At 34.2% G+C, this 27,906-nt stretch overlaps 1 protein-coding gene across 4 annotated transcripts in view; it reads left to right on the top strand.

Annotated features, from left to right (window-relative positions):
- CCDC172 (coiled-coil domain containing 172) overlaps window positions 1–27,906 on the top strand; it is a 66,931-nt gene that overhangs the window by 14,145 nt on the left and 24,880 nt on the right. For 2 of the 4 annotated variants that reach the window (XM_023638778.2, XM_023638779.2), the window contains exons 4-7: window positions 7,998–8,114; window positions 9,310–9,475; window positions 26,427–26,528; window positions 26,882–26,984. In XM_023638778.2, the coding sequence (XP_023494546.1) occupies window positions 7,998–8,114; window positions 9,310–9,475; window positions 26,427–26,528; window positions 26,882–26,984 (488 nt within the window). The remainder of the gene's footprint in view (window positions 1–7,997; window positions 8,115–9,309; window positions 9,476–26,426; window positions 26,529–26,881; window positions 26,985–27,906) is intronic. The other 2 variants (XM_023638780.2, XM_070260518.1) reach the window with 1 other exon arrangement.

The raw sequence follows: 27,906 nt of genomic DNA, 5'->3' as shown, positions 1-27,906 counted from the left end.
CACTATTGTCTTCTGAAATTTATTAATGCAGAAGAGAAGTATTGAAGTCAGCCTGATTTTTAAAAATCCTTTTTAGGGGCTGGCCCAGTGGCACAGCAGTTAAGCGCACATGCTCTGCTTCCGTGGCCCAAGGTTCGCCAGTTTGGATCTCGGGTGCAGACCTAGCACTGCTCATTAAGCCATGCTGTGGCTGCATCCCACCTATAGAACAGAGGAAGATTGGCACAAATGTTAGGGCCAATCTTCCTCAGCAAAAAGGGGAGGATTGGTGGCAGATGTTAGCTCAGGGCTAATCTTCCTCAAAAAAAAAAAACTATGCTTTTTAGGTAATCTGTTTTGTTTCATTTTTCTTCCTGGTAGCTTGGAGAAATTGTTTTTTTTTAATCATTATAATTCCATGTTTGTGCACAGTTGTATATATTAATTTTGTTTAGAACATGCATGAGCTGCCCATTTTAACCTCAACTATTATCTTCTGGGTTTTTTTCAAGTACCCCTCTTCCTTACAGCTTAGGTGTTTGTTCTCTGTGCTCTGAGTCAATTCTGTTATCTGCTAGTTGTCAGCAGTCTTGGAGAACTCTCCGTACTTTACATCACTGACTCCAACTTTTGCGGTGTTATTTTTGCTATTCAGTACTCTTTGCTGTATTGCCTTCTTACTTTTCTTTCTTACATTTCTTGCATTTTCTTTCTTTTCATCTCAGCTTGTATTCTTATCTCATTCTTGTGTCCTTACTTGCTCTTGTTTTATTGTGGACAGCTTTGCATCTTCTTGAGGACATCAAGTAATTAGTTAACAAAATTTTTCTCTTTGTGCCGTATCGTAATATATTATAGAGATATACAGTACTCTTTCTCTGTAATCTTGTGGGTAATTCTCTTTTTCTCTTCTGTTACCGTATTTTTTTGGTAGGGTTTATGCTATTTTTCTGTGAGAACTGCCAGACTCAGTTTGCCAACGGATACATTATATAAATAGTTCTTTGTCCCATTCCTGTTTTCTTGACTTCTTGAAGAATGAACTGTCTTAACAGCTAAAGCTGCTGGTTGACAAGTTGATGTGAATATCCCCAACCCAATTTCTAGTATTCTTGTAGTATTCTTGACTGAGGTGTGATCTTTTCTTGCTCATATGCCAGATTTTCTTATTATGAGGAGGAAAATGTATGTTTTAAAGAATCTGTGACATTTTACAGTTCTTCCATTAAAAGCAGTACATGAGAAATCACTACTCTCAGCATTCCGTTGTTTTATGTCCTGACAGAATAGGAAGATGTAGTGATAAGTAAAATAAGGTACTGCCTCCTGAGTTGTCAAATAGCACAGAAGTCACCTTATTTGAAAGCATCTCTCCAGCAAGTCTTTCAGATTAGGAAGTGTCGTTACAAAATGTTCTTGGCTTATCGGTATTTGTGCTTCACTGCTCTTTCCCTAATCAGATTAATATCTAGCTGAATCAGCAGTTCTCTGGGAATGGGAGTTTTATTTGAGGAAAAGGGGAAGAATAATTTCGGAGTATGGGGGTTATTTTGAGAAGGGTAGATTTAAGTCGGCTATAGAGGTTGGGTTCAGAAGAGATGAATGGAAGAGGTCAAAGGCAAACTGGCTACTTACAGCTGTGTGTGGTCTCGATGCTGCTGGAAAGAATTTCTCATATAGCCTTTGGTGCTTATGCGATCTTATGAATTGTTATTATGTGAATTAATATTTTAAGATAAGTTGAAAGGCTGCCTACCTCAGCTACTTTGATTCAGACTAGTTCCACGGCTTTAAATATAGTCCAGTTTCTCGTGGTTAAAATTCTAATCAATTCCTCCCAAGAGAAGACAGAAAAAAGGAAGGAATGGGAGATATATATCCACCACAGTAGGAAGATAGATCAGATTGTTACTCTAAAATGGTCTTTTTTTTTTTTTTAGTATGAACTCCTGCTCCTCTCTGTCTTTCTTAGGATCACTTGCTTATGTCCCTACTGGAAGAGTGGGTTATATTCCCAAGAAATTCTGAGGGCCTTTTACCATTATATATGATGAACATTCGGTAGACATTTTTTTTCCAGAATTGAACTAGCTTTATTGTTTTAACTCTTCATAAAAGTAATACATGTTTATTGCAAATTATTCGAAAAATAGAGACAGGCAAAAAAGCAGAGTGAAAACACTCATAGTTCCACTGTGTAGTTAATATTTTTCTAAGTTTTCTTTCAGAATTAAGTGCATGTATTTTTTCTTAAATGATTTGCTTTTTTCCATTTACGATATCCTGGATATCTCAGGAAATACATATCTAAATAAGCAATTTTTATTGATTGCATAGTATTCCATTAAATATAAGCTATACCATATTTTAGCTAATTTCCTATTGATAAATATTTACTATGAAGAAGTTACTATTATTAATATCACTGTGATGACAATCTTGTGCATACATCTTTGTGCACTTGTTTTTTAGGATAAAGTCCTAGAAATCAAATGGCTACATTGATGGGTATATATTTTTAAGGCTTTTAATAATTTCCAAATTGTCCTCCAGAAAAGTTGTTCCAGTTTATATTCCCACAAATTCACCACTCGTACAATAGAAATTATCATTTCTTTTACAAATATAAAAAAACTGACATCCCTTCGTAGTTTTAACTTGAACTTTTTTGTTTGCTTATATTTTTTTATTTGCTCTTAGGTTGTTCATATGTACTTCATGATTTACCTATATGCTTCCTTTCCTTGTCTTTTTCTTATTGACTTCTAGCTTTTTATATGTTACAGATATTACCCTTTCTTTGTCATTAGTTGCAAATTGTATTATTTCTAGCTTAACTTTTTATGACATTTTTTATAATTGAAGTTTAGAATGTTTATGTTGCTGGAAATTTTAGTCTGTTCGTTTGTTTGTTTGTTTCTGAATCCATTCCAGGCTTGGGAAAGTCCACCCTACTGCAAGATTTTAAAGAATGTCTTTTTCCAGTAGTTTTACAGTGTTTTCTTTTCTTTAATATTTTAAATAAAATACTTATCTATTTTCACCTGAGTAAATGTCAAATGTTCCTCATTGATGTGCCTTTTTTATAATATAGTAATGTGTGTATATATATATTTGTGTCTGTTTCTAGATATTCTTCACTGTTCTATTAATCTATTTATTTTGGCACTAGTATCATATTCACTTAATTACATTAGCTTTAAAATATCTTTAACTCTCTGGAAGGACAATCTCTTTTTCAGAATTTTCATGATTCTTTTCACAGTTTTTTTTGCTCGTTTTTCTAGATAAATTTGAGAATGGCTTTGTCAAATTCCAACAAAATAAAATTATTGAGGTTTTAATTAAGATTATGTTAAATTCATGTGCTAATTTCGGAAGAACTGATGTATTTACAACTCTGAATCTTCACATTCAAGAAAGCAGCATATCTTTCTGTTTATTAGTATCTTTTATGTTTCTCAGTATACAGGTTTTTTCATATAGATGTCAGATATTTCTTATTAAGTTTATTTGTGTTTTGTTTATTTTGGTTTTGCTGTTATGAATGGGGTTTTTTCCATACATTTTTCTGTTTACTGTTGGTAACTAGAAAAGATTCTTAGTTTTTGTATTTATTTTGTCACTAGCCACTTTACTGAATTCTTTTTTTATTTCTAACAGTTTCTTGATAGATTTTCTTGGATTTATTAGGTATATAATAATGGCATTTGCCCAAAAAAACAAGAGAGAGAGAGAATTGTATATCAACTTTTTTGATAATTACATCTATTATTCTTTTTTCTTGCCATATTGCATTAATAGGAACTTCCAGAACAAACTTAAATAGCAGTGGTCTTATTGGGCATCCTGATAACCCTCAGTGAAGAGGTGAGAGATGAGCAAAGTCTTGACTGAGATGAAGGAACAAACCAGGAAGAGTCTGGGCAAAGAGATTTCCAGGCAGAGAACAGCCAGTGCAAAAGCTGAGGAGGGAGTGTGCCTGATAAGTTCTGGAATGTCAAGGAGGCCAGTTTGCCTGGAGAGGAGTGGCTGAGGAGGAGACTGGTAGCAGATAAGATTGGAGAGGGAATAAGGAATGCAGATCATGTAAAGCCCTAAAGGCCATTATTGTAAGGACTAATATTGAACCTTCCTTGCTTACTATGTTAGCATTACCGTGTCATAGTGAGTCTGTAAGCATTGCATCCTTGGTTAAGAAATTTATTTATTAAAAATAGATCTACTTTTTAAAAAATCTTAATATCTATTATTGACAAATATTCACTGATGTACTCTAGTGTTTAAAATGTCTGTTATCATGATCATAGTAAACACATTCATTCCCCATGATCTTATGAATGTGAAATCTCCTGCATAACTCTCTTCATGTTTTCTTATGTAAAGATGCCTATTATACTATTGGGCAGAGTGTTTAATCAGCAATGTATCAGTTTCTAGAAGGGGAGATTATTGTGAACAACAGCAACCACAGCCAAGAGTAGCTTTGTACTTTGCTTACTTTGACCCAAACGTTAATTTAAAATCCTCAGTCATTTTCAGCGTTCAGGTTCTTCTGGTAGAAGAATACGTAAAGGCAGCCAGGCAGCAAGAGTAGTGGAGAGTCACAAATGGTGGCTATGTTGAAACTGGCCTAGTTGAGCGGATTAGTCAGCTCACTGGGAAAACCGTAAGCTCCTGTGAAAAATCAAATATCCCAAGAGGAATAAAACAGGTAAAGGAAAAACAAAACTTTATTGCTGAGAGAAGCGGAATTAACCAGAATGTTGGCATTGCTATAAATTAAAATTTTCCAAAACTCAATAATTTCTGACAAAGCTTGGCTATTTGATTCTAGAATGTAACTTTAAGGCTGCATACAAATATTTTCTCTTCATTTGTAGTCAGCGGAAAGAGAGAAATGAGAAAGAGAAATTTGTCTGACTACTGCTAGGAACCTCCCACCCTTTTCTTATGGTTTGTAGCCCTGCAGGATCCCTGGGTAACTTACAAGATAGAGTCAGTAGTTTCAAAAACATTAGTCACGATTTTACATCTCTTCTAGTATCTCCCAGTTATGATCCCCACCCATCACTTTTGCAACAAAGAGGAGCTGAGTGGTTTCTGATGATAATTTATTCTGTGAAATGACCTCATCCTGTGATCTTGTCAATATGTTCAGATTATATTTAGAATATTTACCTAAATTTTACACATCAGTAGGTCTGGTTTTCAAACACAAGAATATGAAAGATACTTTAAGAAATTAGTTGTGATAACAGAAAGAACAAAAGGAACAATGAGAAACACATTCTGCAAATAGCTGGTTGTGAAAAGCTATTTTAGTTCCTAAGAGTTAATAATTTATACTTGGTAGAGAGGAACTGGGCAGATCCAAAAGTTTTTGTCCCTTTAGTTCCATTAAAATGTGAAGGCTCTCTCTTAGTAGTGTTAGACCCCATGTAGCTTCTGCAACCCCAGCTTACTGCTGTCCTCAACATGTGAATCTGCATATTGTAGTCATCTGTTCTTTTTTGACCCTCCTGACTTGAGCTTTCCCACATTCCTGCCTCTTTCTCTATTATGCCAATTTCCCCTACTTGCCAATTCCTTTTTGTATTAAATGTGTTTATCACAGATCCTAAGTAAATTTGAAAATTAATGTTACTGTAACTTTTCTGTAGTTATTGACTCTCTGGGATTTTTTAAGTTGATTAAAACAGGAAAATATGGAAGAAAAGTAAAGACAGAGTGTAAGACAGAAAGTGGGACTGAAGAGGAGAAGTAGACTAATAATATGAACAAAGAAGCAGAAAAGACCTCAAAATGGATAATTAACATAGGACTTTAGGGGAAGAGGAAAATTACAGATCTTTTGAACAACTGTCTACTTTTCAGTCTTGGATCTATAGCTTTCGTTTTTCAGGTTATGGTAAAATAGTTCAATGCCAAAATATCTAATAGCTTCCATTAATATTGTTATTCTGCCTTTTAAGAAAGAAGATGTGAGCTCAGTGGTAATTTTAGGTCTTAGTGATAGCTGGAACAGAACACCTTAATTTCCCAGTCCTTAACAAGATTTTTCTGAACTTGAATAATAAATTTACGTAAGTCTTATTTAAAAATTCCTCAGTTTGATAGTTAATATTTCCTCCATTTTTGGGTTTCAACATAGGTCTTTATCAACAAATCAGTGGCAGAAACAGAATCAGAATTCAGGAATTTTGATTCTGAAATGCGTATTACATGAAATAGCTTATTGGATTAAACCTGAATTTGTCCAGCGCAGTATTTGATCTGAAAGCGTTTTGCAGGTATTCATGATTACTGTCCATAATAGCAACTCTGAGAGTTAGGTGTACACTGCAGGCAACCTTCTCTCAATAAGCTCTGATGGACCTAGTGTTCGATAATTTTTCTCTTTCTTAAACTTATATATTTTCAGTTTCTATTATTATCAGAGAGTGAAGTCCCTTTTTAGTTTAAGAAGTATCTCTTTATTATTTTGAAATAGTTTTAATATTTCCATGTTAACATCATGATTTAGAAGAAAGGAAGTCAGAAGACTTGGATTTTACTCCTGGGTTTTCCCCTGATTAATTATATAACCTTTGAAGAGTATTTAACTTCTCTGGAACTCATTTTATTTTCATTTATATAATAAATACTAAATAGCTCTGAAGTATTTTCTTATTCTAAATGAATGTGATAGATTTCTTGATCATACTCTTTTTTTTTTTTTGCCATTGTTACCAATTTCTATATGGTTTCATAGATCTGGCCATATGTTTTCTAATTTCAGTCTTCTCAGTAAACTACTAACTGCCTTGGTTTCCCTTCTCTCAATTTTAAAAGTACTTTCTGATTTTCTCTGGCTGTGTAAATTGTGCCTCTCTAATCTTCCTCTCTTGATGTCTTTCTTAAGCTAGAGTTGATGAGAATAGCACCAAGGACTGGAGGTGTGGGAACGTGTGCTGTGATATTGTACTAATGTAAGGTCATATTTTCTGTTTTATTTGGGCTACTTTTTTTTTAATGCCAATATTTCTAGAATTTTTTAGCCATATTATTTCAGAATGTTTTTTAGGCCAACCCTGTGCCTCTGGACTAGACTATTCCTAAGCTTGTTACTATTCAGTATCATCTGGGACAGATTTCACAGCCTGTCTCTTACCTTGAGGAGGTTCTTATAGCTAGCATAAATCTTGCTTTCTGCAATTTAAGTTGAATTTATTTCCTTTTTCTTCCTCTGTGGGGATGGGAACAGCCCCAAACTAGAAGTGATGCTTTCTTACGAGGGCCATCCTGAAGGTAGTAGAAAGATTATTTCCAGTCCAGCATCATTTCTAGCTTTTATATATCAAAGCTTCCTGACTTTCATCTCAATATTCATGGTCTCAGGAGATACTATACTTTATGGCCCAAATATTAGTTACATATCTAATATTAATGTTTATTATGTCTTTTGCTAGTCAGAACCAAATGAGGTTCTAAGATAAATGAGTTCTCAAAACACATTTGTGGACTTTAGCAGATTTGTGTTATGTTTAGTATAACTACAGTTATGGGACTGGGTTTTTGCTTGTGGTTTCTAGATTTTTAATCTCATTATTTTATTAGTTATATTGTATACATGATTTATTCATCCATATCTTCCTTATAAATGATGAGAATAGAAACTTGTTCTTTAAAACAAGCTGTCTTGAAGCAAATTTCAATGTGTGTAGTCAAAAAGCTGTAGTACCCAAGATAAGAAATGTGCTAGGTATTGGAATGAAAGAAGAAAACACATTTTCTGCCCTTGAGGAGTCTATAGTCTTACTGAGGGAAGAGGTTATAAAAATTGTAACTATAAAGCACTTATAAAATAATATATGATAGTGCATATAAAATAAGACGTTTAGTGTGAATTTTATTTTACATTTTAAAGATTAATACAGAAAGCATGTTATACTGTATATATCGTCTCTATTAATTAAGCCATCCTAAAATGTCTAAATTAATTGTTTCATTCTGATATTTGTTTTTTCACTTTAAAGGTTCAGGAGTTTTCTGAAAAGTCCTTCTTCTTACAGCTTTTGAGAACTCATGAAAATGCCTTAGAAAGGCAGTGCAGTGAAATTACAAACCAAAGGATTATGCTTCTTCAAACTTTTGTAAGCCTCCAGTCACTTAGAAAAATCTGTTTCACTGACTGTGTCAAAAAGTATTTAAATATACTTAGGTGTACTTTCAGAAAATTATCCATGCGCATATTGGCAGATAGTCCTGTTCAGCTATGGAGAAGTATTAAGTGCTATTTAAAACCAGTTGGTAGGGTAATATAGTTTGAAAGAATCCTATTGGCAGCGATGCAATATAGAAATTATTTGCAATTATAATAAGCATAAAAGAAACAGTGAAACTGATTTGAATTGCTCAAGCTTTGAGACCTTGGTTTTAATGCCTTTGAAAGGCAGAGAGGTTCATACTTAGGCATATTTATGGATGTGGGTGAAGAGAGAGATTTTGTTTATCTTTTTATCATAAATCGGAGCCAACAGGCTCAGTAGTTTTAAATGATAGGGCAGTTTAGGCATATGACTTGTAGCTAATTGACATTTCAAAGAAAATATATTTTAAAATATTAAAAATATGTATCTAAAGTCAGAATCACCAGAATCAGCCACCAGTGGTTATAAATGACATGGCCAGTTTCTGAATGTTGCTCATAATTAGTTGACATCTCCTAGAAAAATGCAGTAATGTTTAGGTTTTAGCATTTTAAAAAAGTTTAGGTTCTAGCATTGTCCACAGTTTTTGGAAATTCTTGTTTCTACTTTATGTTGATATTTTATAAAATGTAAACTGTTATTTAGAACTGAATTTGAAATGAATGTATGATTTTAACTTCATTGTCTGCATTTTAAAGGTTTCCTTGGCTTTCCTTGTTTGTTTTTCTTTTTTTTTTTCCTATAAGGCAGTAATTCCTTTGAGTGCAGGTTTTCATTTTCAAGTTTCGTCATTTAATTATTTTACAACTTAATTTTATATTGTAATGACAAAATGGCATATATGGTTGTAAGTTTAATACACAAACCACGTATATAATGATGAGTGGTGGAATTTCTACATCAATAATTCTCCCAAAACATTAAGGATAAATCTTTCATGTAAAAATAGTTGGTTGTTATTACTTAATAGCTTCAGTTTTTTGTTACTATTGCTGGAGGAGTAAAGCATTTCTGTGATAATACCAGAAAGTATAATTTTATATTTTTGTTAATAATTCCAGTGATTGTATTTTAAATAGTAAAGAAAAATATTATTGCAATTAACACCTATATTTGATCTTTTATTTCTGTTTTTCAGGAGGCTACAAAGAAAAAAGTAACAGAGGAGAAGGAAAAATTTATTAAAGAAATTACAGACTTCAATAATGAGTATGAAATAACAAAGAAAAGAGAGCTTTTGATGAAAGAAAATGTCAAGATTGAAATATCTGACTTAGAAAAGCAGGCAAACATTTTGAAAAGGGGTATGAATACACAGTACGGCTTCATTTATCTGGCATTAGTGAAAATAACTTATTTTGAGTCAATGGATTTTCCAGAAATTTAACTCTTTAATAAGCAAATTGAGTTATTGCATAGCTATTCTTTTAACTTTTTATCTTACTTGTCCTAATGAATATGTATCTTTTATTGTGAGCAGTCTCAAATTATTTAGAAATAGGTGTGACATGAACATTTGATCATGCATTCAATAAGCAAATATCTGTTTACTATGTTATATGGTAAGAACTATTCTTATCCTCTACAGGATATAAAACTAAAAAGTAGACGAGTCATATATGTAAGCAAATACTTAGAGTACAATGTGATAGAAGCTATAATAGGGGTAAGACTGGTGCTATAATCCTCATTTTACCATAAATCCAGTTTAAACTAGGAAACAAGGTTACACAGCGGGTTGAGGAGAATTTCATTTCAAGAACACTAGTATGCATGTCATTGCCATCTGTGATAAGATCCTGAACTAAAGAAGTTGCCAAAGAGAGGAGGGAGTGAATTAAAGAGATATTAAGGAAGATTGACACTACTTTATCACTGATTAATGAAAACAGAAATAGAAAAAGTCAAGAATCAGTCACAGTTTTCAAACTTCAGAGATTGAGTAGAATATGGTACCAGGAAGAAGAGGAGAGGTGGAGAAGCCTGTCTGAACTATAGTCTTTTCTGGGCAAAAAGATTGAGTTTTGTTTCACGTATTTTTAGTTGGTGATGTCTGTGGCATAAACAGGTACTGATGTCCAGGTGGCAGCTGGAAATTTGATTGTGAAGCTGATAAGCAAGATCAGAACTGGAGTATTATGTTTGGACTGAGTCCAAAGGAATTGGTGACATCATTAAGAGGGAACATGTAGAGGGAACGTAGAGGAGGAGCAAAGACCAGAGACAGAAAACTGGGAAAGCATAGTATTTAAGGGAAGGAAGAGAAGAAGAGTGAGACAGAGTAGTCAAGGAGGGCAAGAGGAGAACCGGCAGAGAGTAACATTTTGGAAACCAAAAGCAAAAAAGTTTTTCTCAAATGATTAGGAATCAAAATAGGACATCGATTTGGTAATCAGAACATTTCAAGAGTAGTATCGTAGAGTTGAATGGTAGAAGAACACTGGTCGTAGTAGAGAAGGAGTCAATGGGAGGTGAGGAAAGGGAGAATGAAAATATAAATGATAGTAGGTGGACAATGAGTTTTTAATGGAAGCTTTCTAAAACATACTCTTACTTTGATGCCTTTAGTAAGTGGAGAATAATAAACACATTTAACTTTTTTACTGACTTGGAGCTATCACGATGAATAATTTATTGTTGTGCTTTGCATATGATAATTATTATTGTAGGTAATATTTATTAGGCTTATACTATATAAAAACTACCATCCTGAAGATTATAAATGCTAAAATCAGGTTGACTGAATTTAAATCTTAATTTCCTCACTTAATAGTTGTGTCATTTGAGGTAAGATGCCAAACTTTTCTTTGCGTCAGTTTCCTCATCTGTAAAGATGAGGGATAATAATAATGACCTTAGCGAAGTTGTTGTGAGGGTTCAGTGAAAGAATATTTAAGCACATAGATTGCTGCCTGGCACATAATTAAGTCTTCAAAAATATAAGGATTATACTTTTTAATTGGTCTTATTTTATAAATGAAGGAAATGAAGTTCTCAGAGATAAATTAATTTGGTAGGACAGAGAGTCTTAACCATAGGTGCACATCTGGGAAGCATTAAAAAAGTTTTAAATGCTTGAGTCTCATCCTAGACCTATTGAATCAGAATTTCTGTTGATGAGGACAGGAAACTTTTTTTTTAAGTCCCTTAGGTGATATTGATATGTACTGTTGTTTAATAACCATACATGTAAAATACAGAGTTAAATAGGTATTAACTTTAGGAGATAACCCTGAAACTAACTTTCTTCAAAAAGTCATAGTTATCATCACTTCTATTCAGTACATATTGGAAATTCTAGCCGAACAAGAAAAAGAAATAGAAGGCAGCCAAATTGAAAAGGAAGAAGTAAAATGATCTCTGTTTCCAGATGACATGATCTTATCTATAGAACACCTGAAGATTCCACAAAAAACCCTGAAGAGCTAATAAATAAATACAGCAAAGTTGCACTATACAAATTCAATACACAAAATTCAGTTGCATTTCTGTGAACTAGGAGTGAGCAATCCAAAAAGGAAATTTAAAAATTCCATTTCGGGGCTGGCCCCATGGTGAAGTGGTGGAGTTTGCATGTTCTGCTTCAGCGGCCCAGGGTTTCGCTGGTTCAGATCCTGGGCACAGACCTAACACTGCTCATCAAGCCATGCTGAGGTGGCGTCCTGTGTAGCAGATCTAGAAGGACCTACAACTAGAATATACTGCTACGTCCTGGGGGGTCTTTGGGGAGAAGAATAAGAAAAAAAAAGATTGGCAACAGATGTTAGCTCAGGGACAATTTTTAGGAAAAAAATTTCTTTTTAAATTCCGTTTATAACAGCATTAAAAAGAATAAAATACTTAGGAATAAATTTAACCAAGGAGGTAAAAGACTTGTACATTGAAAACTATAAAACATTGCTCAAAGAAGTTAGGGAAAACCTAAATAAATGAAAAAACATCCTATGTTCATGAATTTGTAAACTTAATATTATTAAGAGGACATTATTACCCAAAATGATCTACAGATTCAATGCAGTCCCTTTCACAATCCTAATAGCATTTTTTTCGTGATTAGAAAAACTCATCCTAAAATTCACATGGAATCCCAAAGGATCCCAAATAGCCAAAAGGAAGAACAAAGTTGGAGGACGCACACTTTCTGATTTCAAAACTTAAATGCCACAGATTTAAAATGCTACAGTAATCAAAACAGTCTGGTACTGGAATAAGCACAGACATATAGAACAATGGAATAGAATACAGAGCCCAAATATAAACCCTTGTCCATATGGTCAAATGATTTTTGATAAGGGTGCTAAACGTATTCAATGGGAAAGGACAATCTTTCCAACAAATAGTGCTTGGAAAACTGGATACCACATGTGAAAGAATGAAGTTGGGCCCTTACCTTACACCATATACACAAATTAACAAAATGGATCAAAGTCTTAAACTTTAGAACAAAAACTGTAAAGCTCTTAGAAGAAAACATGGGAATGTTGGATTTGGTGATGATACTGGATTTGGTGATGATTTCTTGGATACCAAAAACACAGGCAACAAAAGAAAAAGTAGGTAAATTATACTTCATCAAAATTAAAATCTTTTTCACATCTAAGTACACTATCAAGAGAGTAAAAACACAACCCGCAGAAGGGGAGAGAATATTTGCAAATCATGTTTTTGATAAGGAATTAATATCAAGAATATATGAAGAACTCCTACAACTCAACACTTAAAAAAATAAACAACCCAATTAAAAAATGGGCAAAGGACTTGAATAGACATTTCTGCAAAGAAATGGCCAATAAGCACATGAAAAGATGCTCAATATCACTAGTCATTAGGGAAATGAAAATCAAAACCACAGTGAAATACCCCTTCGCACTCATTAGGATGGCTATTAGCAAAAGAAGTTGAAAGCCTCCACGACATGATATTCACAGTGTTCAGGATGCAGTCCAAAATTACTCGACCTATGAAGAATCAGTGAAATAGGACCTAGCGTCAAAAGAAAATCATGAGATGCCAAAACCACAGTGATGTAGATGTTGGGATTATTGGATGAAGACTTTATAGCAGCTATTATAAACTATGCTCAATGAGTTAAGGAAAATATACTTGTAATAGATGAAAAGATAGGTAATCTTAGTGGAGAAATAGAATATGTTAAAGAATCAAATGAACATTTTAGAACTGAAAAGTACAATATCTGAAATAAAAATGGTGCTGAATAGGCTTAATAGCAGAATGGAGCTGACAGAGGAGCCAGTGAACATGAAGATAGATCAATAGAAACTATCCAGTCTGAAGAAGAGAGAGAAAATTGAAACAAAACAAAAAATAGAACCTCAGGGAGCTGTGGGACAATTTCAGAAGGTCCAAGTGAGTAAATAGAGTCTCTGAAGGAGAGGAGAGAGAATGGGCCTGAAAATATATTTGAAGAAATCATAGCAGAAAATTTCTTAAGTTTGCTGAAAAACGTTAGTTTACAGACTCAAGAAACTCAGCAAACCCAAACAGGATAAATTCAAAGAAATCCATGCCTAGTCAAACTGGCAAAAAGCCAAAAGTAAAGAGAAAATCTTGAAAATATGGAACAATGAATCAAAAGACCATATTCCTGTCACTAGAAACTGTCAAGGCAAGAAGACAGTGGAATAAAACTTCGAAAAACTGTTGAAAGAAAAGTAAATCTCTAGATCCAGTGAAAATATCCTTCAAAAATGAAGATGAAATAAAGGCATTTTCAGATAGAGTAAAATTAAGGGAATCCATTGCCACCATGTCTGAACTACAAGAAATACTAAAGGAAGTCCTTCAAATAGAACCAAAAATGATACCAGAGAGAAACTCACATCTTCCTGAATGAATGAAAATAATGAGAAATGGCAAATATATGGATAAAAGTAAATACCTATTTTTCTCTTAAATCTATTAATTATATATTTTATTTTTAATATATAAATATATTTATGTATAATTGTTTAAAGTGAAAATATGCTGCCTTGTGGAGTTTATAATGTATGTGGAGATAATACATATATATGTGTCATGTGCATATATGACAGCTATAACATAAAGGAGTGGAGAGAGGAACTGTGAAAGGACCTATACCGTCCTATATAACTTTCAGAAAACCAGGAACAGAACTTTATTGATCTGATAAAGAACCTGTATGAAAAGTCTACAGCTAACGTTATACTCAATGTTGAAATATTGAATACTAATATCATACTTAATGATATCATATTAAATACTTTCCCACTAAGATTGAGGATAAGGCAGGGATGTCCATTCTTCCTACTTCTATTCAAAATGGCTTTGGCTGTCCTAGCCATTTTAGCCATTGCAGTAAGACAAGGGGAAAAAAGGGCATAAAGATCAAAAAGAATAAAAATAAAATTGCCTCTATTTGCAGATTACATCATTGTTTACATAGAAAATACTAAGGAATTTATAAAACAGTTACTAAAATTAATGTCAATATAGCAAGGTTACAGGGTACAAGGTTGCGTGGGTCAGAATAGATGAGCTGCAGAGGGACACAAAAAATCGTTTGGAATTGATGGAAATTTACGGTTTCTTGATTCTGGTGATGGTTTCACGGTTATATATGATGGTCAAAACTCATGGAATTGTATGCTCTAGATGGATGTAATTTATGTAAATTGTTGCTCAATAAAATTGGTAAAGAGAATTGATACCGTAAATGCTGTAAGAGCCCTCTATTTTATGTTCTTCCAGAAATAGGGATTTATTTTACCAGATTTGCTTCCGTGGTACCTGATACTGTTGGTTATTTATACTTTCAGAAAGTCTGTCTCTAGAGATTTCACAACATTTCCATGTGAAACTTTAATTTCCATAATGGCAGAGACTTTGTTTTCTTTAATGCTTATCTCCAACAGTATGAATGAGATCATTATAAATTGATGACTGCTTCAAGAGGAGAAGTACAAAATGATGTGAGAACATAGAGGGGGTCTGACCTGGACTAGGTCGTTAAGGAAGATCTCTCTGAGCGAGTGACTTTCAGACTGAGGTCTGAAGGGTAGTAGGGATTAGCAGAGAAAGATTTGAGTGTAGATGTCAGATCGTTGGGTATTTAAGTTAAGAGCTCAAAGAGAGGTTTGGACTGGAGCTATTAAATTTTGAGAGTCACCCAGGGAGAATCTATTGAAAGAAAATAATAGAACCTTGAGAAGCACCAGGATTTTCAAGGCAAGAAGAGGGAAAACCCAGCTGAGTCTGAGAAAGAGCTTCAAGAAAGGTAGGTAGGGCACGTTACTGTGTGAAGTTGGGATCACCTAGGGGACAGAATATTTTCCTATATTACTTTCCTTGTTTAATTATTTTCCTACGTTATTACCCATCCCATTACCAATTTGGGCATTATGAATAACTGTAATTTTTGCCAATCTGACAAGTAGTAAAGATATTTTCATTGTTCGTTTAATTAACGTTTTTGATTTCACATGACATTGAATGTGTTTCTCCCAATTTACTCACCACTTATATTTCTCTTTCTGTGAATAGTCTGTTCATGTTCTTTATCTTTCTATTTTTTGTTCTTATTGATTTATATTAGCTTCTTATAAATTAAGGAAGTTAGCTCTGTCATATTATAAATCTTATTTCATAGCTTATTGTTTACTTTTTGATATAGTGTGTGTGTGTGTATGTGTGTGTGTCTGAATGCCATATAGAAATTTTAAATTTTTGCAGTCATCTTAGTCACTCTTTTCCTTTATGGCTTCTGGTTTTTTATCTCCGGCTTAGAAAGGTTTTCTCTTTGTAACATTAATAAAAAAATTCACCTATGTTTACCTAAATTCACCTACGGTAATTTTCTGTTTCATTTTTCCCATTTATATTTTATATCCATCTGTAGTTTATTTTAGTGTAAGAGGTTAGGGATTCAACTTAATTTTTTTTCAAATAACTGGTCAGTTATTTAACACTATTACATAATTCACCTTTTCCAACCAAGTTACATTTATCATATCTTAAATTCATGTTATATATGTGTGTCTGTGTGTTTCTGTACTCTATGCTCTCTGTCGACTTTGTTTTTTAACTATTCTAGTTTCATAGTATGATTTAATGTCTAGCAGAGCAATCCTGTCTCCCTACTCTTCATGATTGATTGTCCTGTGTATTTTCCTAGATAAAATTGTCTCATTTTATCAAATTCAAAAAATCTTGTATTTTAATTAGAATTGCATTAATTTTATTAATCAATTTAGAGAGAATTGATAACTTCACAATCTTGTCTTCCTATCCAAAAGCAAGATATATATTTCAATTAAGTCTTTGCCTTTTTCTTGTTAATATTTCTCTAAGTATTACTAATTACTGTAAATGGGATTTTTCCCTCTTACATTTTCTTGCTGGTTTTTGGTTATTTGTAAGTAAAATACTTTTTTTTCATATTCTGATTTTCTAATAAGCCACCAGACTGAATTCTCTTATTGTCTGTACCTGATTTCACTGGGTTTTCTATGTGTAATTGTGTCATATTCAACTAATGATAGTTTTGTCTTTGTTTACCAATATTTATTACATTTTTAAAGTTAATTTCACTGGCTGATACTTAGAGAACGCTGTTAAATATTAGTGACTGTGTTAGTCTTTCCACGCTGAATAACAGAATACCACAGACTGGGTGGCTTATAAACAACAGGAATTTATTACTCACGGTTCTGGAGCCTAGGAAGTCCAAGATCAAGGTGCCGGCAGATTCCACGTCTGGTGAGGACCTGCCTCCTGTTTCATAGACTGCCGCCGCCTTGCTGTGTTCTCACATAGTGGAGGGGGTGAGGTAGCTCCTCAGCGTCTTTTTTATAAGGGCACCTAATCACCTACCAAAGGCCCCACCTCCTAATACCATCACTCTGGGGGGTGAAGATTTCATCATAGGAATCTTGGGAGGACACAAGTATTGTCTTTAGTAGTTATATTGGATACCCTTCTTTATTACTAATTTTCGTGGAAGTACTTCTAGAGTTTTACTATTAATCATGATGCCAGATTGAAGCTTTCTTTCTACTCTTTCTCCCTCTCTCAACTCTTCCTTCCTACCCTCCTACCCTCCTTCCCTCCTCCCCTACCCTCCCCCTTTTGAGATGATCATATATGCTTTTCCCACTTTAGTCTATTAACTTAGTGAACTTTATGAATAAATATCCTATTATTAACCTTACTTAGCTGGGGTATCTTAGTCTTCTAATGTACTACTGAATTCTGTTTGAAAAATATTTTCTTTAGGATTTTTGCATCAATATTTATAAGTGAGATATCTTTTTTGCGTGTGTGTTGACAACAGAAAAATTGTAAAAGCTATTTTCTTTCTCCAGCTGGGAAAATGTAAATACTGGAATTATCTGTTCCTTCAAGGTTCAAAAGAATTTACCTGTGAAACTGTTTCTGGTGAATTTTTCTCCCTGGTGGTGGTGGTGAAGAAAGCAGTTGTTCAAATTTTAAACATACATTAGGAGCCATATTCTTCCCAGAGGAGTTTTAGTTTCTGTCTGTCTTCTTTCCTGTCAGTGATGGCTCTTCCATTCTTTCTTCTCATTTGTACCACAACATCTCTTATTTCCTGACTCTTGATTTCTCTCGCCTTGGCTTCCCTCTCTGACCGTTCCCATTGAGCTTTTAGCCCATAATGTGGTTAGTCAGCCAGTTTCATTAGGTTTTGAATAATCTTCACACACAACTTTCCATTGCTGTTTAGTTATTTTCTACTACTCAGGAGTGTTTTGTCCACTGCCACACATCTTCTTTGATTTATTAATTTTTAACACTGGAGTTGGATTCTGTTCTCATTCCTTGACGTTGCCAAAATGTTAACACTCATATTTTTAAAAGAAATTATTAGTACTAGATTATTACAATAAACTTCATAATTTAGTTATGTTCTGTTTAAAAATGTCATGATAAACAGAGGAAACCAAGTTCCATACTTTGTTTTGCCATCCCTGAACAACCTAATGTTTGCCCACCTTCCAGCCTTCCCAGTGGGCCTTGCTCTTTGTGCTAAAGCCAACTTGCCTCTTTTGTTCCTTAGATTGTGTCATGCTTCCTCCTGCCTCAGGACCTTTGAATATGCTCTACTTGAATACTTTTCTTATCCTTTATCTGCTTAACTCAATCATTCTTCTGATCTCAGCTCAAATATTACTTCCTCAGGTAATCCTTCTCTGATGTGTACCCCTTCATCCCATATTAGGTCAGTTCCTCTGGTTCTCTTGTCGTTCTCTATACTTTTTCTTGAAAGTATTGTAATTACTTCTTTTATTGTTTGGTTCATATATATCTACCCCACTAATGTGTAAACCTCCTGAAAGACAGGAACTATGACCATTTTGTTCATCAATGTATTTCTAAAATCTGCTTAGTGCGTTCATTCAGTAGTAATTTTTTGTGCATTTTGTGTATCAGGCACTGTGCTAGGCATTGGTGATACTGCAGCAAGCAAAAAAGGAAAAAAAATATCCCTGCCCACATGGAGCCTACATTCCAGTAGGGGAGACTGATAAAAATTAACTATAATGAATGAATTAATTAGAAATATGTTAAATAGTGATAAGGGCTGAGGAGAAAAAAAGAGAAGGAAGAGGATAGAAAGATTCAGGGCAGGGTTGGCATACCCCTGTGTGTGTGTGTGTGTGTGTGTGTGTATGTATGTGTTACAGTTTTAGATGGATGTCCTGGGAAGGCCTCACTGAAAAGGTGAGGTTTGAATAAAGAACTGAAAGAGGTAAGCGAATGAGCCACATCAATATCTAGGGTAAGAGCATTTCTGACAGAAGAGATAGCTAATACAAAGACCCCCGAAGGGAGATTGTGCCTAATCTGATTTTGAGGAAAAGCGAAGAGCCTAATGTCACTAGAGTAGAAGGAGAGGTCTTGAGGTCACAGAGCTGACAAGAATTCAGATCATTTAAAACCTTATTGGCCATTCAAAAGACTTTGGCTTTTACTCTGGTGAGATCAGAAGCCATTGAAAGGTTTTAACCAAAGGAATGAAGGGTCTCACATATTTTAACAGGATCGCTCTGGCTGCTATTGCAAACACACTTAATAGAGGTAAAAGCAGAAACGAAAGCCTAGAAGTCTGTTGCTGTAATCGAGACCAGAGATGATGATGGCTTGGATCAGGGATGTAACAAGCAAATTGATGAGAGGTGTTCAGATTCTGGATATGTTTTGAAGATAAAAAAGTGGGATTTCATAATTGTGTAGATGTGGGTGTGAGAGAAAGAGAGGTGTTCAAGTTGATTCCAAGGTTTTTGGCCTGAGCAACTAGAAGTTTGGAGTAATTGGTATTCAGTATATATTTGTGGAATTGCTAAATATTTATTCATTTTAAACATCTGGTTATTCATAGATAAAAGGGTCATCACTTAGCTTCAAAGTAATGACTATAATGATTGTCGTAACATTTTTCTCAAAATGTCCCCCTTACTCATTTCTCCAAGTTGGTGAATCAGTTTTTCTTGGATGTTACATAAGAAGCACAATACATTCTTTGCTTGCTAATATCCCTTAATGATAAGCAATGTACAGTCATATGAGAAAGACAACTCACATGTCAAAAGTTGGGAATGAATTTTTATTATCTTAATTTTGTTTAATATTCATAGCCATAAAACCTAGCTATTGATTATAACTTTGTGGGGTTTAGGCAGTGGAAGAAGTAAAAAGTTCTCCCCGTGTCAATTATACCTCAGTAAAGCTGTAAAATAAAAGTAATAACAAAATTAATATAAGGCAATAGAGAAGTGGGGGAAAAGTTATTACCACAAACAGAGATTTTTTTTTTTTCTGTTATGTAAGCTTCATAAGAAATGTGTTTTACATTTGACAAGATACAGCATCCATTTATGATAAAAACTCTAAATAAAATGGATATAGAAGGAAAATACCTCAACGTGATAAAGGCCATATATGACAAACCCACAGCAAATATCATTCTCAATGGAGAAAAACTGAAAGCTATCCCTCTAAGAACAGGAACAAGACAAGGATGCCCACTGTCACCACTCTTATTTAACATAGTATTGGAAGTCCTAGCCAGAGCAATCAGGCAAGAAAAAGAAAGAAAAGGGATCCACATTGGAAAAGAAGTGAAACTATCACTCTTTGCAGATGACATGATTTTATATCTAGAAAACCCTAAAGAGTCCACTAAAAAACTTTTAGAAATAATAAAGGAATACAGTCAAGTTGGGGGATACAAAATCAATGTACAAAAGTTGGTTGTGTTTCTATACACTAACAACGAAGTAGCAGAAAGAGAAATTAAGAATACAATCCCATTTACAATTGCAACAAAAAGAATAAAATACCTAGGAATAAACTTAACAAAAGAGGTGAAAGATCTGTACACTGAAAACTGTAAGACATTGTTGAAAGAAATCGAAGAAGACACAAAGAAATGGAAAGATATTCCGTGCTCTTGGATTGGAAGAATTAACATTGGTAAAATGTCCATGCTTCCTAAAACAATCTATAGATTCAACGCAATCCCTATCAAAGTTCCAACAACATTTTTTACAGAAATAGAACAAAGAATCCTAAAATTTATATAGAACAATAAAAGACCCCGAATGGCCAAAGGATTCCTGAGAAAAAAGAACAATGCTGGAGGTATCACACTCCCCAATTTCAAATTATACTACAAAGCCATAGTAACCAAAGCAGCATGGTACTGGCACAAAAACAGACACACAGATCAATGGAACAAAATTGAGAGCCCAGAAATAAACCCACACATTTATGGACAGCTAATATTCAACAAGGGAGCCAAGAGCATACGATGGAGAAAGGAGAGTCTCTTCAATAAATGGTGTTGGGAAAACTGGACAGTCACATGCAAAAGAATGAAAGTAGACCATTCCCTTACACCATGCACAAAAATTAACTCAAAGTGGATTAAAGACTTGAATGTAAGACCCGAAACCATGAGACTTCTAGAAGAAAACATAGGCAGTGTGCGCTATGATATTAGTCTGAGCAGCATGTTTTCAAGTCCCATGTCTGACCGGGCAAGGGAAACAAAGAAAAAATGAACAAATGGGACTACATCAAACTAAAAAGTTTCTGAACAGCAAAGGAAACCATCAACAAAACGAAAAGACAACCTAACAATTGGGAGTAGATATTTGCAAACCACATATCAGATAAGGGGTTAATATCCAAAATATACAAAGAATTCATACAGCTCAACAAAAAACAACCCAACGATCCAATTAGAAAATGGGCAAAAGATCTGAACAGAGATTTCTCCAAGCAAGATATACAGATGGCCAACAGGCATGTGAAAAGATGCTCAACATCATTAGCTATCAGGGAAATGCAAATCAAAACTACAATGAGGTATCACCTCGCTCTGGTCAGCATGGCTATAATTAACAAGACAGGAAACAATAAATGTTGGAGAGAGTGTGGAGAGAAGGGAACCCTTGTTCACTGCTGGTGGCAGTGCAAACTGGTGCAGCCACTATGGAAAGCAGTTTGGAGTATCCACAGAAAATTAAGGCTAGATCTACCATATGATCCAGCTATCCCACTGCTGGGTATTTATCCAAAGAACTTGAAAACACAAAGGCATAGAGATACTTGCACCCCTATGTTCATTGTGGCATTATACACAATAGCCAAGACTTGGAAGCAACCTAGGTGCCCATCAAGGGACGAATGGATAAAGAAGATGTGGTATATATACACGATGGACTACTACTCAGCCATAAGAAATGACAAAATCCGGCCATTTGTGACAACATGGATGGACCTTGAGGGTATTATGCTGAGTGAAATAAGTCAGAGGGAGAAAGTCAAATACCATATGATCTCACTCATAAGTAGAAGATAAAAACGACTATAAAAAAACAGAAACACATAGCATTGGAGATTGGACTGGTGGTTACCATTGGGGAAGGGAGCAGGGGGAAGGGCAAAAGGGGCGATTAGGGTCACATGTGAGGGAATGCACTATAATTAGTGTTCAGTGTGAACATGATGTAATGTATACAGAATTCGAAATATGATGTATATCTGAAAAAAAAATTTAAAAAAAGAAATTTGTTTTATTTTTTCTTGGAAGAATCAATCTTGGGATTATGCCTTTTCAATTTAGCCTAGAAAGGACTAAGAAAAATAATATGTTCTTTCCCTTAGAAATGTTGAAATCCAAAATTTCTCCATCATTCTTGCCTAAGTTTTACAAAAATGTTTTATCATAGATTGTCTAATAAGTCAACTAATAATGAATAAAATATTGCATCATTTTTTATCTTTTAAAGATTATGTTATGATATCCTGCAATACCTCTATTTATTATTAGCATGTAGTTATGTTTGTGTTTTAAATTTTTGTTTATTAAAGGAGCAGAAGCACAAATGTGAGTATATTAATTTTCTTTTCGTAAAATTGTCTGTTTTTTATCCTCTACATTTGTGGGCAAAAGCATTGTGGATCATAAAAAACTTTAAAGTCAATTTTATGACTTATTTTAGTTCAGTTCAATATGCTTTCTTGAGAATGTGCTGTGTGTCCTGTATATACTGTGCCAGGCACTGTGCAAGAATTGGGGTTTAAAGATGAATGAGGCTTAGTTCCTGTTTTTGAGGAGTTTATGGTCTAATGTGGAAGATAGATAAGTAAAAGGATAATTTAAATATTATGTGGAGAACTTCCACTTATGATGATGAAGGAGCAATTTTATGGAACTTTCCCCCGACACAAACAACTGAAAACTGGAGAAAAAATGTGAAAAACTATTTGTAGATATTAAGGACAAGAGACAGTGTAAGACTGTGATCCCTGAGAGAAGGGAAACAAATGAGGTAAGCTCTGTGATTGCCCCAGCTTTCTACCTGGATGCAGGTTTTGGACAGCAGCACTGGGAGAGGGAACTTAAGCAAAGCAAAGTGGTCTGATTGAGTTGAGGATACAAAGACTGGAGTTCAGGGAGGCTGAGTTAGCTGGAATTTTCAGGTCTATGTACTTGAGAGGAAAAAAACTACACCAAGAAGAATCTCCAGAAATCTAAATAGAGGTTGCTTTGAGTCTTTGGCTGTGTATTATTCTGTGCATATATAGGGAAAACTCCACTAGGCCAAGTAAAGAAAAACTGCTGGGGAGTGGTAAAGTCAACAATTCTAAGAGCTCACACAGGACTAAGGGACATTCATGTTTCATCCTGTCAGAATAGGAAAATCTCATGAAATAGAAGAGTCCTGCCTTAATAGTGGGATTAAATTAGCCTTAGATTTAAGGCTATTCTAAACCCACTACTAAAAAAAATCTTAATTGAACCAGCCCTGATGGCTTAGTGGTTAAAGTTCAGAATGCTCCACTTCAGTGGCCCAGGTTTGGTTCCCGGGTGCAGAACCACACCACTCATCTGTCAGTAAACATGCTGTGACAGGCAGCTCACATGAAAGAACTAGAAGAACTTAGAACTGTACACAACATCTATTGGGACTTGGTCGGGGGGAGGAGGAAGATTGGCATAGATGTTAGCATAAGGAAAATGTTCCCCTAGTGGGGAGAAATCTTAAAAACCAGGCCTGAAGCTGATTCACAAGTTTCTTAACTGCCTGCTAAATAATAAGCATCAACATGCTTCAGGGGAACATAGCAAATCTCAAACTTTCAACAAAATAGCACAATGCCTAGTATCCAATCAAAAATCACTAGACATGTGAAGAACCAGCAAATTGTAACTCAAGCAAGGAGGAAATTATATTAATAAAAACATACCCAGAAATGACAGAGATGATGCAATTAGCAGAGAAGACTTTAAAATTGCTCTTATAAATATTATAAATATATTCAAGGACATGAATTTAATAAAGAGATAAATGGAATATATACAAAATAAGCAAAGACAGAAAAAGCATTTGGCAAGATCTAACACACTTTCATGATAAAAAACATTCAATAAACTAGGCATGGAAGGCACTATCCTCAAACTGATAAAGGGCATCTAGGGTAAACCCATAACTAATGTCATTCTTACTGATGAAAGAATGAAAGTTTCCCACCTCAGATCAGGAAGAAGACAGAGATATTGACTCTCGCCAGTTCTATTCAGCAGTGTACTAGAGATTTCAGCCAGGACAATCAGGCAAGAAAATGAAATAAAAGCATCCAGATTGGAAAGGAAGAAGTAAAACTATCTCTATTTGAAGATAACATAATCTTGTGCATAGACAATCCTCTGGAATCCACAGGAAAACCTTTTGAGCTGATAAGTTCAGCAAGGTTGCAGGGTATAAGATCAATATACAAAAATCAATTACATTTCTATATACTAACAATGAATAATTTGTAAATGAAATTAAGAAAACAGTTCAATTTACAATAGCATCAAAAATAATAAAATACTTAGGAATATATTTTACAAAAGTGCCAGACTTGTACACTAAAACTAGAAAAAACGTTGGTGAAGAAAATTAAAGTAGATTTAAGTAAATGGAAAGACATCCTAAGTTGATGAATTAGAAGATTTAATATTGTTATGGTGGCAGTACTCCTAAAAGTGACCTACAGATTCAATGCAACCTCTATCACAATCCCAGCTGGCGTTTTGTAAAAATTGACAAACTAACCCTAAAATCCATTTGGAAATGGGAAAGACCAAGAATAGCCAAAACAATCTTGAAAAAGAACAGAGTGGGAGAACTCACATGTTATGATTTCAAACTTACTACAAAGCTGCAGTAATCACAACAGTGTGGTACTGGCATGAGTATGGGCATATAGATCAAAGGAATATAATTGAGAGTCCAGAAATAAACTCATACATGTATGGTCAATTGATTTTTGACGAGGATGCTAAGACAGGTTAATGGGAAAAGAATAGTCTTTTAAATAATGGTGCTAGATAACTGGATATACACACTCAAAAAAATGAATGTGGATATCTACCTCACATTATACACAAAAATTAACTCAAAATGGGTCAAAAACCTAAATTTAAAAGCTAAAAATAAAAACTCTTAGAAAAAAGCACAGATGTAGATCTTCATGACCTTGGATTAAGGAATGTTTTTTTAGATGTACGCAAGCAACCAAAGAACAGATAAATTGGACTTCAAAATTAAAAACTCTTGTGCTTCTGGGCTGGCCTTGTGGCGCAGCAATTAAATTCGTACATTCTGCTTCGGCAGCCTGGGGTTTGCTGGTTCAGATCCCGGGTGCGGACATGGCACCGCTTGGCACGCCATGCTGTGGTAGGCATCCCACATATAAAGTGGAGGAAGATGGGCACGGATGTTTGCTCAGGGCCAGTCTTCCTCAGCAAAAAGAGGAGGATCAGCAGCAGATGTTAGCTCAGGGCTAATCTTCCTCAAAAAACAAAAAAGTGTTGGAGAGGCTGTGGAGAAATTGCAAACCTCATACATTGCTGATAGGAACATAAAATGATGCAACTGCTTTGGAAAACGGTTTGGGCATTTCTCAAAATGTTAAACTAGAGTTTAACTAGATGTTAACTAGATGTTAAACTAGAGTTTAGGATCTGTCAATTCCATTCCAAGGTATTTCAAGAGAATTGAAAACATATGTCCATACAAGAAGCTACATCAGTGTTCAAAGCAGCATTATTTAGGTTAACCAAAAAGTGGAAATAACTCAAATGTCTATCATGTACTGATACATGCCCCACCTCCAATTACCATCACGTTGGAGATTAGGTTTCTACATATGAATTTGGAGGGGACACAAACACTTAGTCCATAAAAATGTGTAATGGAGTCCCAGAAGGTACAGCAGAGAAAGAATATTTGAGAAATTAGGAAATGAATCTTAAAGGATGAATTGGAGTTTTTGTGGGGATAAAAGGAGGAAAGGAATTCTAGGTAGAGAAAACAATATTAGCAATATTGTGGAAGCTTGTAACCATATACTGTAGTGAGTACTATGCAGTGTCATTTCAAATATGTTTTAGTTATGAAGGATAGAGTTTTCTTATTATGTCTTGGGAAGTTTGTTTTACTTAGTGATAATACATTATTTTGAATTCTCTTTTGGTAGCCTAACCATCAACTAGCTTATTCTTTAGTATCCAGTTATTGCTTAACGAATTCTAGTCAGTTTATTAGTGTCTAGGTGGCCAAGAGAAGCCAGTTGGGGCTCAAAATTCACCATATGTTGCTCAAACTTTTACTACATGAGAAAAAGTTAATAATTGCTGACATACTTAATGCAAAGCATAAATAGTTAAAATTTGGTTTTTGTTTATCTATTTGTTCCTAGAACTGAAGTCAATGGGACATGATCGTGGCCAGTTAAATGAACTTCAAAAACAAAAGAGTGAATTAATACAAGAATTATTTACTCTGCAGAGAAAACTTAAAGGTATTACCTTTAGGAGTTAGTTAATTTTATCAGTGAGTATAGTTACATACACATGGCAGGGTCATATTATTCTTTAAAAATATATTAACCTATTGGGATATAGTACTACTATTGGTATAAAAAAGGAGGAGGTAAAACACTGAATGGATCAGTGCTAGATCTGGTGTTTCTAATGTCAGAAATTTTTTTAAGATCTTTTTTGTGCCTTTAATTGCTATAGTAAAGTAGAAAAATAAAAATCATTAGTACATAGGTTTTACATGAAGCACCAAACATTAGAGTATTGTTCTTATGAATTAAGATAGACTTTATGTTTAATTTTTAAAAGACTAAGAATTTTCTTAACTGTTTAGTTTTTGAAGATAAAAGGAATGAAGCCATTTGTACTACCAAGTACCTGGAGGCAGAAAAAGTAAAAATCAATGAAAAGCCTCAAAATGATGCTGAATGCTTAAGGTAAGAATGGCCTATTATATTTTGGTATAAAATCTGGTAATTTTTCAAGTTGTCAGGTAGATTTCAGCATAAAACTAAATGCATAGTTTTTTTTTTAAGTTCCAGATGAAGACATTATTTCCTTCTATGTGTGTTCTGAAACTTGCTAATAAGCAAACACTTCACTGGCTAGGAAGTTCTACACGTTAAGTTTCACCATGCATCAGGTTGATGATACTGAAATCAGTTTTATCTTTCCTTATACCTGGTGGACTCTGTTCTTCATATCCTAATAGACTAAGACAGAGTATCGGTTCCACAACTCTCCTTTCTGTTTGTTATTCCTAACTTTTTAAAAAAATAATTGAAATTATTTTTTATCTATCCAGATTTGGGGAGAAAGAAATCACAGTCTACTATTGTACTTGAAATGTGTTACTCTGGTTTTGTGCCTAAAGAATGAAAGTGTATTTTTGTATGGAATATTTAGATGCTTTTTATGTACTTGGATAATGAAAGAATAACTGATGTTTGAAATAACATAGTCATATACACAAGGAGAACCCCCCCCAGTTCATTAATTTGACTATTATTTATTGTTAATTCAGTGTTGTAGTTGCTGGCTTAATTTTAGAGAAGTTCCTATACTTTTTAGGCTTAATATAAGAAAAGAAACTTCGTTACTGAATCCATGAAGAAGCAAATGAAGCCTTCTTTCATATAAATCATATAGGAAATATGTCCACTAGAGCTGAACAAATGCTTCATATTAGCAATGTATTGCCTTAGACCATAATTTTAGTAGATTGTGAGAAAATATTTGCAATTTAATTTTATGTTAAGTTTTATAAGCATGAAATATCAATCTCTTGGGTGATATGTGTGATGCAGAATGAGTTTCTGTAATGACAATCTGCTCATTGATTTTTTTAACACTTTTAAA

This window comes from Equus caballus, chromosome 1 (genome assembly GCF_041296265.1).
Source record: "Equus caballus isolate H_3958 breed thoroughbred chromosome 1, TB-T2T, whole genome shotgun sequence".
In the NCBI taxonomy this organism is placed as follows: domain Eukaryota; kingdom Metazoa; phylum Chordata; class Mammalia; order Perissodactyla; family Equidae; genus Equus; species Equus caballus.
Note: the sequence above shows the minus strand (reverse complement) of the source record. Positions and strands in the feature narration are given on the sequence as shown.